General features: G+C 49.1%; 1 protein-coding gene and 1 long non-coding RNA gene across 3 annotated transcripts in view; one reads left to right on the top strand and one right to left on the bottom strand.

Moving 5' to 3' along the window:
* The window catches only part of LOC129382494 (uncharacterized), a 47,808-nt gene extending 30,008 nt beyond the window's left edge, over positions 1 to 17,800 (bottom strand). The window contains exon 1 of the long non-coding RNA XR_008610586.2: positions 17,700 to 17,800. This is a non-coding gene — a long non-coding RNA (uncharacterized lncRNA). The remainder of the gene's footprint in view (positions 1 to 17,699) is intronic.
* Positions 1 to 21,138, top strand: part of LOC126522711 (protein SSUH2 homolog) — a 66,670-nt gene that overhangs the window by 21,155 nt on the left and 24,377 nt on the right. Inside the window, exons 1-2 of one of the 2 annotated variants that reach the window (XM_050171499.3) lie at positions 8,476 to 9,491; positions 15,317 to 15,421. In XM_050171499.3, coding sequence (XP_050027456.1) covers positions 9,377 to 9,491; positions 15,317 to 15,421 — 220 coding nt within the window. In that variant the 5' untranslated portion in view covers positions 8,476 to 9,376. Of the gene's footprint in view, positions 1 to 8,475; positions 9,492 to 15,316; positions 15,422 to 21,138 lie in introns of those variants that run through there. The other variant, XM_050171498.2, reaches the window with a different exon arrangement.

Raw genomic sequence — 21,138 nt, 5'->3', positions numbered from 1 at the left:
AGTCGGTAATGTACTCTCGCGTCCTTTTACGCAAGAAACGGGTGTACCCCAAGGAGGCGTGCTCAGCTGCACACTCTTCATCGTGAAGATGAACACGCTTCGCGCTTCATTACCACCTGCAATCTTTTATTCTGTCTACGTGGACGACATTCAAATAGCTTTCAAATCGTGTAACCTCGCAGTCTGCGAGAGACAGGTACAGCATGGCCTGAACAAAGCGTCAATGTGGGCAGACAAGAATGGGTTTAAGATAAATCCTAACAAAAGCTCTTGTGTTCTTTTTACAAGAAAGAGAGGACTTATCCCAGATCCTTGCATAGAACTGCGTGGACAACAGATACCTGTAAACAAAGAACACAAATTTCTAGGTGTCATACTTGACTACAGACTCACCTTCGTCCCCCACATTAAACATCTCAAAGAAAAGTGTCTAAAAACAATGAACATAATCAAACTTCTATCCCAGACTACGTGGGGTAGTGACAGGAAGTGCTTAATGAATCTCTATAAAAGCCTCATTCGATCTCGACTAGACTATGGCGCCGTGATTTACCACTCTGCCGCCCCGAGCGCACTAAGGATGCTAGACCCAGTCCATCATCTAGGAATCCGACTGGCCACTGGCGCTTTCAGAACGAGTCCCATACAAAGTTTATATGTAGAATCAAATGAGTGGTCACTTCATCTGCAGAGAACATACATCAGTCATACATATTTTCTGAAAGTCCACTCAAACCCCCAACATCCCTGTTTTAGTACCATTAATGACATGACATGTGCTACACTCTTTCGCAATCGTCCGTCCGTAAGACAGCCTTTCTCGCTGCGTGTGAGGGAGCTTAGCGGGGAAATGCACGTTCCACTCCTCGAGCTTCGCCTAATGCATCCAGCCAAGCTGCTACCTCCTTGGGAGTGGCAGCTCATACAATGTGATATATCGTTCGTGGAAGTCACAAAGCATGCCCCAGAGATTGAAATCAAGATGCATTTCCGGGAACTCCAGCACAAATACTCCTGCACGGAGTTCTACACAGACGCATCAAAGTCACACGACGGGGTATCCTATGCAGCCGTCGGTCCATCCTTCTCGGAATCCGACGTACTGCACCTGGAAACTAGTATCTTTACGGCTGAGGCCTACGCACTGCTGTCGGCCGTAAAGCATATAAATAAATCACAACTCCAGAAATCAATTATATATACGGACTCCCTCAGTGTTGTGAAGGCCTTGATGTCTTTCTGGAATCACAAAAATCCAGTATTTATTGAGCTCTACTCCGCACTGTGCAAAGCATATATATCTAACCAACATGTGATCATATGCTGGGTGCCTGGACATAGGGGCATCGAGGGAAACGTTCTAGCCGACCAGATGGCCACATCAATCTCATTGCATGCAGTTAATCCTACTGCTTCGGTCCCTGTCACAGACCTGAAGCCTTTCTTAAGAAGGAAACTACGAAAGCATTGGCAACGCATGTGGGATGAAGAAATAAATAATAAACTGCATGTAATAAAGCCACAGTTAGGTTTTTGGCCTCCTGTGTCAAAATCCCGCCGTACAGATGTCCTATTCTGCCGTCTAAGAATAGGGCACACTTTTGGCACACATAACTTTTTACTCACGGGAAACGAGCCTCCAACCTTTGGTAGATGCGGGGAGAGGCTGACCGTCCTCCACGTCCTACTGGAGTGTCGGGAAGCCGAATCCGAAAGAAAAAAACATTTTCTCGTAGCATACCGGCACCGCATCCCCCTTCATCCTGTTATGTTACTTGGTCCAGAACCACTCTTTGACAGCAACGCCGTCCTAGGTTTTTTGAAAGATGTTGTGTTGCATGTTATTAGCCCCACACGTTCGTAGCGCTTCCTCTCTCCAGAGGATGCCGCTGCGATAATTATTTTGAATAGCACATGCCTCTAGGCCCTTGTGGTTCAAGGGCTCTGGCGAGGCAGTAGTGCTGTAAGCAATTTACCATCTCGCATATTTTAAACAATGCATCATTCTTTCACGATGGATTTTAATGTTCATGGTATTCGTCATTAGTCATCGCCATAATTTTATAGTACATAGATTTTACGCTTTTACAGCGACTATTTTTAGGCCACTTTACAGCCAAGTCACATCTTCCATAATACATCGTTAACACTACCACCTGTCATGGCGCTCTTTGGCCAAACCTGGCCCTTGCGCCAAAAAACTCCACACATCATCATCATCATTGCTTATACCTGAACGTTAGTGACCACTTAAAAGCGTGTCATAAATTTTCAAGAAGTGTGTGGATTGTATGCTTCCCGATAGTTTGCGATGAATTAGACTACTAGCAGGCGGGTCTGCTCGATGTACGCACAATCATAACCATTGGGTGGCCTTGTAAAACAAGGACTTTATGTAACTAGATTGCATGCCCACGAGAAACATACACTGGTTGTGTAGTCACCAAAGTGAAGGCGCCGGTGAGTAAAGGGTGAGGAAGGTTTAGGCTGTGTTTAGTAGTGCGCAAGCATTTCAAGGCACGAGACAACCTTTCATTAAAGGGTTCTCTCTCTCTCACGAGACGTCTCAGGCTATTGTTGTCTTTGCCGTGCGCACATGTCATCGTAAGTCCGGCAAGAAAAGCGGTATCTTAAAATAAAATTTAAAGAAATTATGCATATCCCACGCACTGTGGGAATCGATGTAAGCGAAGCTTTCTGTGATTTTTTGCTTTGATTGACGGTAATTAGCGGTGACGTTGATGGCGAACGTTTAATTGATTCGACGTTTAGTCCAATACGAGAGTGGTGAGTTGGTGTTAAACGTTACCTTGCGTGCACCGCTGCAGTTAGTCTGCGCAGACTGTAGCAGCAGCAGCAGCAGTAGCAGTGGAAAAGTCGAAGCAAGAGGCAAAAAAAAAAAAAAAGAAAGAAGCTTCGCTTTAAAAAGTCTGCATCAGCACGGCGTTGGTTTGCTTCCGGTTTCGAAAAAAACGCCTGCGCGTGGTGCATAAGTTACCAACAAGCACGACCATCCCAACAACAGCTCACGTTCACCGACAGGTATACACGGCCCTTCAGTAATAGTAACGTTTACGTTATACACTTAAAGCGCGTTCCGCAAAACAAACGCTGCGTTGACTAACACCCGAACCGCCGTTATAGTCAGCGAACCGCACCGGTCGCTCTCTTACTCCGCATACGGTGCGCGCGCGCGTTCGCCTTCCTGGAGAAAGCCCTCGTGCAACGAAGCATGCGTGTTCTATAACGTGCGTAGTAACCAGCCGCTCAAACCGGCGTCGGAGGACGCGGCACAAGCCGTGTTCCAGTTGTAAACCGCGGCCCGAGTGGCTCGCCCGGCTGCCGGAAACGGTATACACCAAGACGGACTGCGCGGCGGGCCGGCAGTGCAACCCTTTCCTGCCGGCGCACGGCGCAGCTACCGTAAACCGCGCACGAGAGAGAGAGCGTTGCGACGATTAGTCACGGCGCACACTCGCGCGAGCATGCACGCGGCGGCCGTTCCCCTCGATTTGGATGTATGTACCTCGAGCGCGCGGGCCCGGGCCAGCCCGGTTGTCAAAATATACGGTGGCGCGCCCAGGCTTAAAAACCCCGCGGCCGAAGCCTACGGCACTGTGGTCCCCCGCTCTCTCTCTCTCTCTCTCTCTCTCTCTCTCTCTCTCTCTCTCTCTCTCTCTCTCTCTCCATTCCCGTCTTCTACACGCAGCCGCAGGAATCTCTGCGTGATGTGCGGTATACGGTTATAGGTGGCTTTTCCTCATTGGCTGAAAGCGGGGAGTCGTTCAGGCGAGGAGGAAAGAAGGGAAGGCAGATGGGAACTGGTTGCGAAGAGGAACCGCGATTTTTTTCGTTTAATTAGCGGAACAGAAAATGGGGGGAGGGGAGGGATGGAGGCGTAGCGATGACTAATGACTTCGCCGTTAAGTGCGCGAAGGTTTCGGGCGCCGTTCTGGGGCCGTTTTGAAGGCCGGCCGTAAATGAATCACTCTACTTTTTGGCAGGAGCCACGAAGGAAAAAAAAAAAGGCGTTTCAAGGATGAGTTAGATAAAGCTTGTTTTTATATACGTATGTATTAACTTGATGGTCGCATTTCCGTCCTCGTCGCAGCGGCTGACGTTTACGAAAGCGCAAGGCATGGCCTCGGCAGTGCGGTCGCAGTTATACGCGTCTTCCTGATATATACGCACGCGTTCACGCGCGCACACACACGCAGACATTTCTCTCTCTCTCTCTTTGGAGATAGGAGTTCGGAGATATGCGCCGTCGAACTCGCCGTAAAAAAGAACTGTTGGTCCATTTACATTTTTGATGAAACGCTCTTTTATGCTTTGACGTACAAAAGTAAGAATGTTTGCAAACTCGCCATCTACAATTCTCAAATTGCAATATGCGCAGTAGAGTAATTAATTAGGGAGTTAATTAGTTACTTTCTCTAATTAGTTGAATATGTGTTCCGATTTCTCGCGCTAGTACTATCCGCCTCTTCAAGTAATACAGCTCAACGACAAGAATTCTGCTATCTGCCACAGGCGATATTTAAAAATTCTGTAAAATTTAAAAATCATCCTGTATAGTAGATTCAGCAATAGTGCGTTCGTGATTCCAGCGAGTTGCCGGCGCTTGTGTATAGTTGATTCCAAGAAGACAGGCCGGATAATTCTGCACCGGAAGTGTCTCTGGCATGGGGCCCTCACCACACGCGCTGGGAGAAAGCGAATTGTTGGCTAAATCTCGTTTTTTTCTTTTTTTTTTTTTAATGCAAGAAACAGAGTATTACTACACAGCCTACTGCGTCGTTTTAAAATTGTAGCTCGGGATGTCAAAAAATGACGGGGAGTTTTCCAGCGAAGAGGAAACACTCGGTTTCTCGTCTTTCACCTCGCCGCGGTTTCAAAAAGGAACGCACAAAGCAGGCGTCGAGGTAAACTGAACCCCTGCAACGTGAGCGACGATTGGATTCTGTTTGCTGTCTGCGCGCACTCGGTAAGGAATGAAGGAAGCGAAGTTATTTAGAGAGAGAGAGAGAGAGAGAGAGAGAGAGAGAGAGAGAGAGAGAGAGAGAGAGAGAGAGAGAGAGAGAGAGAGAGAGAGAGAGAGAGAGAGAGAGAGAGAGAGAGAGAGAGAGAGAGAGAGAGAGAGAGAGAGAGAGAGAGAGAGAGAGAGAGAGGTGTTTACGCGGTTACTGTTTTCGTGCGGCCGGCAACTGCGCAACAGGCGTGTTTTCGACACGAAGCAGGCTACACACGCTAAGACACGCACACTCATTCGGCTGTCGACGAGATGTTAAACCACAACACCGCGCTTGTCCACAGGAAGGGCGTCAACGTCTGCCAGCGCCATTGCACTCACTCATAAACATGCAGCCAAATAGTCGCGCACGAGCCGGTAGTACATCTGGACTGATGCACAAACAACGCGACCTAAGGGTTAAAACGTTGAGCGGAGAGACAATCAACTTTATCGAGAACAGCACGCGAACGAAGCGAGCGTGGTTAGCTCCCCCTCTCTGCAGTGGGTGGTCCCCTCAGTCCAGGGGAGGTATTCTGTAGGAGTCCACCTAGTAGACTGCCCATTTCGGCCGCTGCTGATTGGCTGGGGCGCTCGTCTCTTCCTCGCTCGTACAGCTGCACCCAATCAGTAGCGGCCAAAATGGACACTTCGCTAGGTGGACTCTTGCAGAATACACCCCCCCCCCTCCCCCCAGGAGTTCAACGGGAGTCCAACGGCCGAAAGCCCGGCCGGCCCTTCTCGCTCGGTTGACCTGCAGTTCGAGCCGGTCCGCCCAGTCATATATATTGCCGTGTGGTGGGATGTGTTATGAGTGTGAGCTCTGGTGTGGTTGCGCATGCCCATACGACGTGGTAGAGCGTTACTCAATCACCGCAGTGTGGGTATTTATGATATAGCGCAGGGTGTAAAACATGGTAAAGACTAAAGTGTGGATATGCGTTTGTAGTTCCCGCCACACTACGGCTTCCTCTCGCTTGAGAGCATTGTGCGGCGGTGGTAGTGAAAGTCGGTAGTGTTGTAAGGTGTGTGTGTGTGTGTGTGTGTGTGTGTGTGTGCGTGTGTGTGCGCGTGTGTGCGCGTGTGTGTGCGTGCGCGCGTGCGCGCGTGCGTGCGTGCGTGTGTGTGTGCGTGTGTGTGTGTGTGTGTGTGTGTGTGTGTGTGTGTGTGTGTGTGTGTGTGTGTGTGTGTGTGTGTGTGTGTGTGTGTAGGATAACGATATCGGCCGACCGTGGAATACTTACTGATTCTTCCCACAGGTACGCTAGATTTTCAGAAGGAAGGGGTTTCGCCTCCTGTGAAAGTTTCTGAGGCCGATTTGGCCCATCTAGCGGTGACGTTTAGCAGTACTTGCTAATAACAGCCAGCAATCACTTGATGCATTAAGAGTGGCCTTGATGCATCGCAAACATTCCATTTTTGCTCCGTTTGGTCGCCTTCTTCATTATCGCTTAGCAGCGTTTACGCCACATGTAACTTTCTGGAATGTTTACCCCCACACAGCAATTCTCGGCATGCCTTTGCAAGGCTAGATCCGCCTCCCCCTTTTCACCAGGAAGAAGGATGAAGGCCAGATGCAAGAAGCCTTGCTGCTTTCTATATAGCTGCATCATCGGACACGTGATGTAGAAACGGCAGCTGAACGTCGTCCCGATCTAGCGGCAGCATGTGGTGGGCGAAGGAAAGGGGACCTGGGGAACGGGTATGCAGGAGGCTATTGCCGCCGCGTCCCCACGGACATTCTCCGAGTTTTGGCAAGCACGGCAAGGCCTGTCTTGAGCGAGGAACGACGGCCGTCATCGCTCACCGCCGTTTCCCGAGGTAGTAGCGAAGAAGAAAGAAAAAGGAGGAAAGATACCCTAAGGAAGGCGCTGCCATCAATATTGTACGTACCCACACATCTGCCTCCTGTCCTCCAAACCTGGCGATACGGCTATATTTTTTTCCCTTACAAAACGCTTCGAATGAGCTGAGATGCTGGCGTATATTCCTCGGCGTCTGCACGTCCGTAGTCTGCGACTCTTGTGCCTACACCTAAGCACGTAGCTTACCCGCAGATCACCAGGAATTAAGTACATAACAGCGTTGGGGAAGCAAAATTTACAAATACACCTCCGCAAAAGAAACAGTTATGAAGAATCGAGGAAAGGGACACACAAGCAAGAAGATGAGAAAGATAGAATCAGGAGGGAAGAGACTAGGGGTTCCTCCTAAAAATAAGCTCGAGGCCGGCGTGCGGTGAGGTCTCCGGGAGTCGTCGGTTGGCCCGGTTTCCGAGAGAATCCGACTCCCTCCCCTGCGGGCCCTAAAAATGTATTTTTCTTTGCCTCACTCACTTACTGCCGCGGGCCCATGGGCCTTTACATTTTGTTCTTTATCTTCGCGTTCAACGTAACCGCGAAACGCGCTCTCGTTCATCGCCGTCTCCTTTCCCTCCTCCTCTTCCCCCTCCTCCTCCACGTCGCCCTCGCACTGCCGTCGGCGAGCGAGCGAGCGATTCCCAGCTGCCACAGAGCACCACATATTTCTTCTTCGCATCCGCCGCCAGACACGGCGTTCAAGAGCCCGACGACGAGGGTGCCTCCAGTGCGCCACTCGCTGGAAAGCCGAGTCGTCGAGCGGTTGACGCCGAGTCCGCGAGTACCAAAACCACAGGAGACGACGGCGGGTCTGCCCGCTGAAGCGGTGTGTAGACGTGTGCGAAACGGTGATTCCTTCTCCTGGTACCGCCGGCTCGACGACGCGCGTAAGAGGAAGGAGTCTTGGTGACCTTGTCTTTGGTTTAGCTTTCGGTCACCAACTCTCTGAGAGGTGGCACGGTGACTGCAGAGGCTATCCGGTACCTTAGAAGCTGACAAGGCAAACGGTCCGAGTGTCCGAGCTCGTCGAGGGAGCGGTACACAGAACTTCGAGGAATAGTGATCGCTCCTTTCTGGTGCCACTTCGAAGACGCCAGGAGAGACTGTTGCCCAAGCTTTGGCCGTTTGTAAAGCCGGTGAAAGGACGTGTCAGTTCAGTGTCGTAGACCTACTTGTGTTGGTCGTCACGTGGAAATTGGCAAGGAGCGCCTCGGTGCTGGTCATTTGCAACTGTAAAACTGGATGACCTGAGTGTACGTCTTTGGATTGGGATTGTGCAAAAGTACGGGTGCTCAAAGTAACAGTGAGTGCTCGCGCTTCATTATCAGGTGACGATTGCTGTGTCTTGATAGAAGTACACGACGCAGCACTCGGAACAAGTGTGCACTGAGATAGTGCGAGGAGCATCGAATGACCTGCCGTTGATTCACGTGAAACGAGTGAAGTGATGCTAGTGACAAACATTGCTGTCTGCAAGTACTTTGACACCGTCTTCTGTTGGCGAATATCAATGTATCGTTTGGTGTTGCAGAAGTAACACTTCTGTAGCGCATTGTGGAATAGCACCTCTTGTACAAGAGGACTGCCGCCAGGTCGTGACACCGCGGTAGCAGAGACACAAAAAGACAACGCAAGAACTCGTCGGCACACAGTCAGCGAGCTCTTTTGTCTAAGTCGGTGAAATTGACGTCTTCCCCTACACCCAAGCGCTTCTCACGCCGTCGCAAAGGTTGAGACGGATCGTTCAAAGAACCACAGCACGACGCAAGCAATCAAGAGAAGTTCCTTGTCTCTCGTCGCCAAGGCTAGAGCGACGTCTACGCTCCTTGGCGGTATAAATACCGCCCAGGGAACGAAGCGATAGCGAACGCTCAAACGGGCCAGAGGGTGTGCCGCGCTATCAAGAGGGTCCTTTGTCTTTCGCGGGAGCTGGCAAGCGATGCCGTGATGACAAACGCGCGTCGCACCAGGAACCAGGGACGAACGATTGAGAATTCTGTGGAGGGCTTTCCGAATCTCCTCTCTCTAGGAGCACAGAGATTGTGGATTCATTGCGGTTGAGGCTCTACGTTGCTACATTCAGCAATCAGCTTGTCGTCTTGGCCCGGAGAACCATTGACTTTTTCTTTCTGGAGCGTCTTCCCACTGTTCCATCTGGAACGAGCGACCGCAGCGCAGGATCTGTGAAGTGTCTCTGTTCACAAGTATATATACATATATATATTTTGCAGTGTAGGCACGTCTCCCTCTACACACCTCGAAAAGTTGGAACTCGACCTTCGCCGTTCGTTGAACATTCGTACAGGCTGGAAGAGCCGGTGACGATATTAAAGCAGATTTGACTTTGAGTGGTCGCATACGAGGATCTACTGTGAGCTCTTCAGCGTGCCATACCGTCAGAAGTCGTTTCGGTTCGCTGTTTCCTGAGCGAGGAGACAGACAACTGCCCGCAGTCTTTAATCTGTGTAATATATATTGTGGGATACATCGTGTCCATCAATTAACGATGCGGAGCACCAAAACGAGCTGCAAGCGGCCGCCACCCTGCACGCGGCGTGTGCTCAATCGTGAGCTCAGCGTGGCGTCCTCAACGTCCAGCTACAAACGGGCCAGCTTCAAAGGTGAAGCATTGTTGCATGCTGCTTGTCCCCCGTGTTCTTCGTTATTGCTCGCCCCCACCTTTTTTTTTTTCTTTAACTAACGTTCGATTTTATTGCGCGGCATTCATCGAGAACGTCCGAAATGTCCTTCATCCGGGCTTGTTGATTAGCTGCCGCTTACCTAGCGGCATACTGCGAGGGCCACACGAACGCATACTCACGCAGAGAAGGAAGCATAGCATAGGGCGCCTTGTCCCGTGGTCCCTGTTGTTTTGAACCTCACGAGAACGCTTGTATAAATGTCCGTGTCAGCGTGCATGCGTATGTCTGGCACTTTTTCTTGTGTTCTATTTTCACTTGATTGCATTGGTGAGATCGGCGTACTGCGTATCTCGGTTGCTTCATGTATAAGTTTCACGTATACATAGAATAAGAAGGGGGTAAAAAACGAGGAGGAGGAAACGACACATTTTGAAACACCTGCGAAATGGGCCTGGGCGAATGCCAAGCTTCTCTTGAGCTCAGCATTCTCTAGTGCTGGCTCGTAGAATTAAAGCATTTAACGCATAAGAAGTCCCCACCGCACGTCGTCGTACTGCTTCACTTTTTTTTGACGACACAGTTCATGGACAAGATGCGCGATAAACACACGGGACGCCGGAGTTTAGAAAACGTGGTGTCTGAGGTGTCCCTTACATACTGTGACGTCATTTGACATTTTACGAGCAGTTTCTACAGACACATCTTCAGCGCTTTTCAGTCGCTTGCAGCGGACATGGTTCTCGAAGAACCATTTCAAAGTGCAAATGCTTTCTTTCGGGTGAACATTTGGCTGCACCACTAGGTACTTGATTCCGTCCCTTCTGTGCCTCTCGTGTGCTTAACGGAAGCTTACCTTCGGTTGCTCCTATTTAACTAAATACGTGGGAACGCAAAAATCGTATTGCTCGGAATGCTATGCACCGATATTGATCAGGCTTGTTGCAAATAAAGGAAAAAAAAGAAACTAATGTCTACCGACTGCATCAAGTAGATTTTGAATTTAGGCCATCATTCTTTAAAGGAAATTTATTGAAAATCGCGAAATAAAAAAAAGAAAGTATCAAGTTTACGATTCATCGGCAGATTCTTCGCCATCGTTACCAACTTGCAAATGCACGTCGAAGCCGTAGTGTCAGCTCTGCTTGTTTTCACGTCGTCGTTTGCTTTTACCTGTACGAGAGGTCGTTCCCGACTCGTCGCTGAGTCGTTTGACAAAGCGTGGTGAAGGCCACGGAAGTTCGGCGCAACCAAATGGAGGGCTCATGTTAATCTTTCTTTTTTTTTTAAAGATATTGTTATTATGGGGTCAGTGGGAAAGCAACCAAGCACTTGCACGTTGCTCGTGATATCCGAAGATGTGACTAACCTGTGTTAGTCTTAACAGGAATCTACTGTATGCGAGTAGAACTTTCGCAAACATCTTCGTAGACATCACAACAGTTCCACGTTGTCAATACGTGTATAAAGTTGGTCCGCTTCAGATGCTGTAACAGACACAGTTCTCGTAACTCCGGTGTCTGCTTTTGGTGTTAAGTTACGAATTTGCAAACTCCGTTCTTCAGTTACATTGTTAAAACTTTGTGACTACGAGATCCTGTCTTTCTGCTTCCTGTCGGTAAAATTCGCATTCTCTCTTATGTGCAGTAAGTTATAATACAAAGCGGTTCCGCGGTTTTCTGCAGGTTTACAGCAGTTCTGTGTTTAACATGCATTAGAATATAAAAATCGCAGTTGAATCTGATGTATAAGGGCCTCCCCTTAACTACAGGGCCTCCCCTTAACTACACGTGCTTTTGAAGTTGCGCTAGTTGATTTTTGTTTAGCAGGTCGAGCACGGACGACGAGACAAGTGATACACAAACACGACAGACGTGCCTGTTTGCGTCCGTCAAAAGATGCATCTGTGCTCTTTCCATATATCCTGCCCCGGTGTATGCTCTTTACCACGTGGGGGAATGTGTGTTTAAGTTTGCGTAACACCTTTTTACAAACGTGGTAAAAACGCTTCAGTTTAACGTTCACGTTTGCTTCTGCACATCTCTAGACGTGCCAAGATAAGCGGCGAAACTGCCCGAGCCACATCTGGCATCGTTAAAAAAAAATGAAGAAAAACGTTTCTTTTAGCAGTTGTCTTAGCACAACGAATGTGTCATTTATAACGGCCGTTTTGTGTAGAAAATGCGTAACTATTACTGCCGGAACTACAGCGACGGTTTACGTTTCCGTATGGGTCACCAAACGTCTTTCTTTTTTCACTGCTTTTTGTAAGCTGTCACGTGGAATGTTTGACAGCGAAGAAAAAAAAATGTTGGAAACTTAGAACAGCAGATGATGAGTGGTCTTTAAAGTAACGCATCTATTCTTGTCCATGGCACCCAACTTTCGGTGGGAGTTAAACGCAGAAAATGCCCAGAGCGTCTCGTGGCGTCTTTAGAGACGTTTAGCAATGCCGTGTTTCGGTATCAGTCTTACGGTAATGCGTTGCACCCGCATCGTTTTCAGTCAATCGAGTAATAATTCAATCGATCAATCAATCATTCTTTATTAAGAATAGAGCAGTAGTGATACACGGGAGAATCAGCAGAAGAATATGCATCCGTTTTGAGCGATGGAAAGATTTACCTCGTGGTGACGCTCTATTCCGCGCCCTTATGTGACATGGCTGAAACGCTGATCTTATCGCGCTGAAGGGACAAGTCGACTTCCGTTTATATCACGTTAGTTAATTCGACTGATCGCTTGATCCTGTTCAAATGTAGCAAAGATAACAAATGTAGCAAGTAGAATTTCTGTCAAGAAACAAGCCACTTGGTTGGTCCCGAAGCGTCAACTGTCGGTAAAATCGTCGCAAGTAAGGTGCCACATGAGCGGGCAGCTGGCTACGCGCGCAGAGCAATATGTTAAACGTCGAATGCCACAGCAAACGGCACAGGCGCGTTAAAAATTCACCGACTATTACGGCACTGCCTAATGCGATATTTATGCGCAGCTCTAAACGTGTTTTCATTTAGCGATATGTTGGCTGGCGAGGACAATCTGTCTCGTGCGCCACGTCGCAAACGGAGCGAAGTGTGGTGCGACTGCGTCGCTAATCGGTAGATTGCGAGATGCACCGCGTGGGTGACGCGCGGGCGCGATTCACAGTAGCCGTCGCAGACAGACTTCCGCTCATGCAGCGCTTTGTTTCCGTATATGGTATCAGTGGACGCGCTCGCCGCATACCTTATCGATGGCGTCATCGGTGAACAGACGACGGCGTGCCACTCTGGCGCCATCTCGTAGCGGTCGTCGCCGCGCGGAGCCTGTCTTGCGCGCCACTGCGTTTTTCTACACACGCTTTCGCCGTACCCTCCTCTTCAGCTCTTTCCGCCCCATGGCTCCGCTGAACCTTCCTCCTCCGCTTTCCTCCTCGCGCTCTCGCCGTCTTTCATCCCGCGCTGCGCTCCGCGTTCGCTCTTTCATCCTTCGCTGTGCTCGATCGCTCGGCTACGCCGAGGACACCGACCCTCAACGCAGGAACGGGTGCCTAAAAGCTGCGCTCCAAAGGGGACAACACGTTGTCGCCACCTGTCTCAATTTCTATCGACTCTCTCGTATCGAACGTCTTGTCAAAGCACTTGGAATCTCGCTTTTTGTTCGTTCTCCGGGGCTACGTTCGGATTACGGTCGTGACAATACGTGCGCAACTACCCTTTGCGGTGACTCAGCTAAGTCCTTCTGCGTTGACAATGAGTCGATATCTGGTCGCATGGGTAGCATCGAGGTGGGGGCGAAGAGCCACCACACATGATCAAAATTTATCCAAAGCACTCCACCGTTGCGTCTCTCATAGAACACGCGTAGCTTCTGGATTTGAAGCCAAACTAATCCATACCAATATAGATCGCTCTCGCACTCTTGCTCACTCAAATAATGAAAGACCATACTAATCGAATGGCGCCTGGGGACGCCATTCCGCAAGCACGTCACGAGGTTTCACGAGAAGTATAATTTTTACCACTGCCACGGTTGAAGTGGAAACGGGATGTCATTTTGCACAACGATTCTTCGCTTACGAAGGGGGCGATGCCTAGTAAGAGGACAGGAGATTTAGCATCTCATTGCTCGAAAGTTGTTCGTGCAACGCCAACTTCCGAGTGCGATAGGCCGACACCGATTCTGTTGCACACAAATAAAATTGGCTGTAAAACGCGCCCTGTAATTCGACCTTTTATGTGATTTGAGCTGGGAGCTCACTTCCGGCCGGAACCGGATTGGTAAATGTCGCCTCTGATGACAACCGGACAAGCCACGCATCTTGACACACGACATTCTAAATGGCGCCCTTCGTAATGCAGACATAATACTTGCTTGTTGTCGTTGCTGCACGTACAAATGTTGTCGCTGAGGTGCGCGCATATATTGAAGTTTCGCTTCGGTTGAGTTCATAAGCCGCGCTTTTCAGTTGGTCAGTTTGGCGGCCTCGCTCGTCCGCCTGGCAGTCGTACTGGGCACTAAAATGTATAGGATCATATTATATACATCGATTACTTCTGGATTTGCGTTTAAATCCGTTTAATGTAACGTTTGATACGATTCCTCCTGTTGTGACAGGCGTTCGTTGACGTTTTCGCTTCCGATCCAGTCAGTGCAATCGACAGACAGCAACGCAACGGTAAAATACCGCTTAGACAACTTCGACCGGTGAAATTTCTTTTGCCGCTTCCGCTGGTTTGGTCAATCGACGTACGCTGGCAACTGTATCCTAGAAAATGACCGACGAAATCAATATGATACGGCATTTGTTGACAGCCGCTCTTTCTTGCGGCGCAATAACGTTGCCATCGGACCATGGCCCATTATCACTGAAGTTTACACTTCTGCATCTCGCTCAACATTCCGCCCCTACGAATGACCGGACGATGAAAGAAACGCGTAAGTCGCTAAAAAAAGTCCATTTGAATGCCGCTGAGTGGTCCTTCGAGTTACGAACTCCTCGCGGGCAAGCGAGCGCGTGGGGTCGCTTGGCGCGTTTTGATTTGGCTTTACCGAGGCGCAGTTAGAACGCAGGCGAGAGCTTGCGCGGACAAGGAACGCGCGGAAAAGACATGCTTCCGAGAGCGATGGTGACGTAGCGTCGCGGCGGTGCCCTTTCCCCTCACGCCACACTTGGCGCGCTATCACGACAGCATGTATTCCTTTTCGCCCGCTGTGCTCCGTCGAGGCGCGCTCGTGCGGTGGCGTCGCATCCAATGGGAACTCCGTCGAGGCGCACTCGTGACGTAGGGTTGCAGCCAATGAGAATTTAGGTGCCGTTTCGCTGCTACAGACGCCGGCTTTTTCGCTCAATGGGACATTTGACGCTTCCACATCAAAAGATAGTTTCGTACAAATATCAAGTCGGCATTCGTTCACGTACCGCCAAGGCTGTAGAATTTACCGACAAGTTGGGTAATCTGGATGACACTTCGAGCGCAAATGCGAGTACCTTCGCGCAGAGCATGGTTGCACTTGCATTGTATGGGTTTGACGATCAGGGGCGCTTATAGTTGTATTATTTTATTTTATTTACATATTTTGATTTTATTTACTTCGTGTGTTTACGAAGTAAATCATGACCCGAACTCAACGCTGGTCGTGTTTGCTCTCTCTTGAATGCATACCTATATTGCACATCGCTGTCGCTGATCTCTCTCTCTCTCTCTATCTGTGTGTGTGTGGGTGTGTGTGTGCGCGTGTGCGTGTGTGCGTGCTACCGCCCCGCAGGTGAATTGATGATGCCCTCAATGTCTTCGCAATCATCGGCTCGTTCTCGTTGTTCGCAGGGTCTCATGCATCGTTCGCGATGGACGACGAGCCAGAGCCTTCGGCGCCCCCGCTCGAGCTCATGGATAAAGTGGACGGCTACGAGCAGGCCTCCTTCGACGCCGGTACGTCGGTATACGCGACGTGTTTGTTTCTATTATAGTTGGTTCATGTACATTGACGTTATTGGGCTGCCAATATAGTTAAGAAGCAAAAGAACACCAAGGACACCGAGCAAGTTAGGGCAAAATGCTAACGGACGCGTCTCTATCCATTGCAAAAAAAAGAAGAAAAAAAAAGAAAAATAAGACTGATTATCATTTGTGGATCTATGGTTCGCACCATAGGTACCGGTTGCTCTTCGTCGAACACAACAAATTATACATATGCATGTAACATGCACGCTTCACACGTATTGCGCCGCACGGCAAACTTTCGAAAAATGAAGAAGTGACAAAAAAAAAAAAAGGCCTAGCGTTGCCCGTTAGTCGTACTTTTAAGTAACAACCGCATATATTAGGCCGCGATCGTAGCGTTTACATTGTGAGGCTTTGGAATCGACACGGTGATGCGATGTCGAAAACACAGCCAAAAGTGCCTAAGTAACGGTTGCCCTTCTAGCGAGACGGATATCTCAGCCGCACAGCATTGCAGCTGCGAACACTTCCGGAATGAGAAGCCGAACCTACAGGGGGAAATCGTACAGGCAACATCGAAATTATACGGTGGCTTATATTCCGTCGCATTTGGCCGTCCAGCCGACATCGCGGCTGGCCTCTTTCGTACTAGTAGTTGTTTATGGTGTAATTTGCTTCCTGAATCATTTTAATCGTCCTAGTTGGCGCTGTTCCTTCCTTATTCTACCCTGTACAACAAATACAGTTTGTGACCCGCCGTTGTTGCTGAGTGGCTATGGTGTTGGGCTGCTAAGCACAAGGTTGCGTGATCGGATCCCGGCCACGGCGGCCGCATTTAGATGGTGGCGAAATGCGAAAACACCTGTGTACTTATATTTTGGTGCACGTTAAAGAACCCCAGGCGGTCCACGTTTCCGGAGTCCCTCACTACGGCGTGCCTCATAATCAGATCGTGGTTTTGGCACGTAAAACCCCATAATTTAATTTTTTTTTAAACAAATGCAGTTTGGTAGCAAGAGGCTTTCTTACTGTGTGTATACCCGTATATGCATGAGCCCACGTTAAAACGAGCAGCAAAGCTTCGTGCTGTTAATGGACAGCCTCTGACTTTTGTTAAATTCCATAGTAACCTGTGGCTGTAAGAGTGACGCAACAGTCTCTTATTGCCATACAAGATGCCTCGGGACAGGAGCAGCATTGTAACGGCAATGATGAAAACGTCTTTGAAGTCAACCTATGAAACTTATGGTTAATGGAAAGACCGCTAGTGCGCAACACGCATAACTTGACGTTCGGTAGTAAGTGTGGCGCAACTTACCACTACGGACTCTTACCAACTGCGCCACCTGTAAGCGTTCCGTGACTGCCACGCGTGCGTACCCAGCTTCTCCAGTACCCACAGAATGCGGCAACAGATAGCAGTAAAGGAATAGCTCGGCCCTTTGCTGTTAAAAACACAAAGCATTTTACGTCGTGGCTGCATAGCTATCATTTCTTTTTCTTTTACTTTGCCAGAATATAAAGTGTGAGTGAAAACGGCTAGGCTCAAGCTACGGACGTGCTGTGCGCAGTTAATGCGCAGCTGTCCAAATTAAGTTCGCGCCAACGTTCACGCGCGTAGTTGCGATGCGTATATATTGCAGCCCCAGCAGCCGTTGAACTGTCGTTACGTCGGCACATACGCCCCCGGCTCGCACCTGTGCGCGGTCTGCTCGTGTCGCGTTCCATGCAGGTATTTACGCTTGCCGCTTCGCACCTGCAGCCAGGGCTTTTCCCGGTAGGCTTTCTCTCTTTTTTTACCCCTTTACTGAAAACATCTCACGAGCTAGGGAATCGGCCGTATCGTGTTCGTTCGTTTGTCACGTCTTTGTTTAGGAACGGCACGGACAGAGCGACAAACAAACAAACAACATCAAATCTGTCACCTGAGAACTAACTACGGTACGAATCGCTCAATTTCAAGTTGAACGCGTTAGTCACTGCGTGAGGGCCGCTTTGCGCAAGCGAAGGTATATTGTGCACGTGCATTTGTAAATTGTCCTCCCACTCTAGGTCAGGAAGCGCTGAAAAGGACAAAGAGATTAAAAATTAGTTTTAAATTTGTTTCTGGCGGTGGTCGCATTCGACAGCGTGCCTTAAGTGCATGTTAAAGAAGCCCAGCTGGTCAAAATTCGCCTGGAGTGTCCGTATAATTGCCATCGCAGTAAAGGTCGCTGGCGTGTGTGTGTGTGTCTGCGTTTTGCTGAAATAAGGGAGGTAACCTTACTTTTCTCTCGGTCTCCGATGATCTCATTACAAGGACGGTGGTACCATCGCTCTGCGCGTGCCGGATGGCCCAGGCTTCTTGGTACGAGGGTGACGTCGTTGATCTCCATCTTACACGCGCAAGAGCCACGTGCGACAAGAAATGGAGGCCGCGGTAAACGTGCGCGTATAGGTCACGACGCACCACGCCTATAATGAAGGGTCCCGAGGGCTTCCCTCAGCACCGGTATAGTGTCGCTTTAAGTGGGCTTCCGTTACGAGGCGTCACAGATCGCGTGCGAAGCCCCTCCGCGCGCCGTCTCGTTTAATTCCGTGCAGTGTCTGTGGCAGCTAGCCGCCATCGAAGTTGTGCAGGCAGCGTGTCACTTGGTGTTCATCTGTAGGAGCGCCGTGTCCGTGTGTACGCGTGCTAATCACGTGTCCTCTAACAACAAGCCCCGCATTGCTCTACAATAGTTGTAGTCTGAAGTTACGCCTGCTCGGGACACTGCTTGTCGTGAACTCGTCAGCGCCTAAGAATTCGCTTCGTGATTGGTCGTCGTCTTGGTCTTCGTATGGTTAACCACATTGGCATGTTTATGTCGGGCCGTTGTCATAGACATACGAAATACACGCACAAGGATGAGCGTTTATTATTATGTTTTTTTTTTCGCCGCACAACTTGAGTCACGCATCCACTTACGAAGTCCCAGTCAAGCTTTACTGTAATGATTAACCATTCTGCTCCTGGGTTGGTCGCTCCGAAATCGCTGAGAAGGCGTGTATATTGGTGACGTACTGAACATGCGAAAATCTGTTCACTGCAGTGGATCACTGCGCCGGTTTTTTGAAATACTGTGCCTGATACGGCTAATATTTCAAAGGACTCCAGTATAGCGGTGCGTCGCCGGGTTGCAACGCGTTCTCCCTTACCTTTATCGCAAGAGACAGAGCCGCGGGTCGCACTTGTACTGCACCGAACAATGCGAAGGAAAGGAAACGTCGCCCACTTCTCTTTAGAGAAAGCAAGCGGCAGAAGGTCCTTTAAAGAGAGAGGAAAACGGATACCCGAATTTACCGTATTACCTCGTCCTCCTGCACGACAGCGCTAATAATGGCTTCCGGTGTATATGGCATCAGTGCGACTCGGCTTCTTCAAACGAGAAAAGAAGAAAAAAAGAAAGAAAGAGAAAAAGGAAGAAAAATGATGCCTTTGTTATCGAAATCACGCCGCGCCCGGGAAACAATGAGGTGGTTACGCGCCGGACAATGGCGGCGCACGTGGAGCGAGTATTCGCCCCCTAGTTGATTCTTGTTTATTTGTTCATTAACCCGGCGTGTCTTCCGAGTATACACACACATCGGTGACAGCGCGCCGCTCGAGCTCGTCTGTCGTCTTCTCGTTTGTGTTTACGCGACGTGACCACGTGACCGACGCGGACGCGCTTGGTTTGAAGGCGCTCTCTCTCTCTCTCTCTCGCTTCGGGCCGCGAATTTGCCGCCGCGGCCTCGCCGTTCGAGATGGTGGAAGAAAAAAAAAAAGAGAGATAGAAGGGGGAACGAAAAAGAGGAGGAAAATGAAGCGAAAACGCGTCCGTTTTTTTCTCGCGATCGACCGAGTGTATCGCGCAGAGTCGGATAGTTCGGCAGCCGCGACGAAAGTGGCGCGAAAAGAGAGGCGAAAAACAAATATGGCCCAGACGAGCATCTTCTTCGAGCCCGTCGAGTTCGGCAAGCGCAAGCCGCCGGTCGTGGTGCAGATCGAGCCGTGCGTCTTCGGCTTCGGTGAGCGACGTTTTGCTCGCTTGTGGTGGGTGGGGGGACGGACCCGCCGAACGTGCTATATCTTTCGCGAACTTTATTATTGCAGGGGCACTAAGAGGACGACACTAGGTGGCAGCTTAAGGTGTTTATTATTTCACAAGTATTATTTCACAACTATATTTTTCATTCATTCGGCGGGAAGGGGCTGATCACTAGATTGAAGAAAAGAATCAACTTTCTTTCTTTTAAGTTTCGCGCCGAAATGTCAGCGCTAGCGCGTCAGCGTGACGTCACGGTTTTCAAACTGTCCTCTTGTGTTCGCGCCATTTTTGGCACAAGAAATGTTCTCGAAACTTGCCAGGTTGGTTCTTTATTTTGCTGTGAAAAGAAGCCGCCATACGTCTTTCGGTGTAGCGTCCTATATTATTATTTTCTTATCTTTAATTTTTTTTTATTTGTCTGGCTTACAAAGGCTCCTTTCACGATAAGAAGGAGCCGCTTTGCTATTGCAGAATTGTAATTTACTAATATAGCTTAAAAAGTTCTTTAAAGGGACACTAAAGAGAAAAATGATTTCTTCTGCATCAGTAAATTACCTTTCTACGATGCCATAAACACCACTCTTACCATGATAAGACGCTTGGTAAGCCAGAAAAAGTGCAAGAACGAAAGACGGGTGGCGACGCCTCCTTGAAGTTTCCGCGTCTGGTCGCTGTGACGTCATGGATTTCCATGGCTTCATCTGGCTTAAGTATATGGCTTAAGTATATATGGCTTCATGGCTTAAATATATAGCGGTACAGATTGACTACATTGTGTTCTAAAGGAACCAAATATTAAACATGGCAAGTTTCAGGAACCTTTACTCAGCCAACGCGGCCCAAATGCGAAAACATACTTTGGAATCCCTGACGTCACACTGACGTACCGGCGTCGGGGTTTCGGCGCGAAATTCAAATACTGATACTTCGACCTTCATTTTCTCATCTAATAACCAAACTATTATTTTGAAATGTCTGCCTTTCAGAGTTCTCAAACAATGCTTTATTAGTCTAAACTGATTTATTGTTTCGCTTTATTGTCCCTTTAACTTTCCATTGATCGAGTATTCCTTTGAACGTCTGCTTGGGCTATGATTACTGCAGATTTGACAAAAAAGCCAGGCGTCTCGTGCGAAATCTAGGAAACGCATATTATTGTTATTCCACGCTGCAAGTGGCAAAATATAGCAAACGTGTGCGTTTGGTAAATGAGAATGGCATGCAGTTAAGAATGAATTTTCGTCTGTCTTATAAGCGGAAAGAAAACTATGCGACTCCTCGGTACCATACAACAAATAATGGGCAAAGCGTTTTACTACCACTGCATGGCCTGAAATATTCGTTGTGTACTCGGTTAGAGAGAGAGAGAGAGAGAGAGAGAGAGAGAGAGAGAGAGAGAAAACGAAAGACGGCGCGATGACTATCCCACCCGAGCATCGCGTGACGTCACGGATTTTGGCAGCATATCTGCTCGGAGCAGCGTAATTTATTTACCAGCGAAGCAAACGTTCATTGCGTTGGAATGTAAAGCAGAGGCTCGTCCTGCCAAATTCTAGCTCCTTTCTCTTTACAAGAAGCGGTCCGAATATACGAAAATGCAGTGACATCTTCGACGTCACGATGATGTCACGGTCACCGGGGCTCAGGCGCGAAATT

Source organism: Dermacentor andersoni, chromosome 6 (genome assembly GCF_023375885.2).
Source record: "Dermacentor andersoni chromosome 6, qqDerAnde1_hic_scaffold, whole genome shotgun sequence".
Classification (NCBI taxonomy): domain Eukaryota; kingdom Metazoa; phylum Arthropoda; class Arachnida; order Ixodida; family Ixodidae; genus Dermacentor; species Dermacentor andersoni.
Note: the sequence above shows the minus strand (reverse complement) of the source record. Positions and strands in the feature narration are given on the sequence as shown.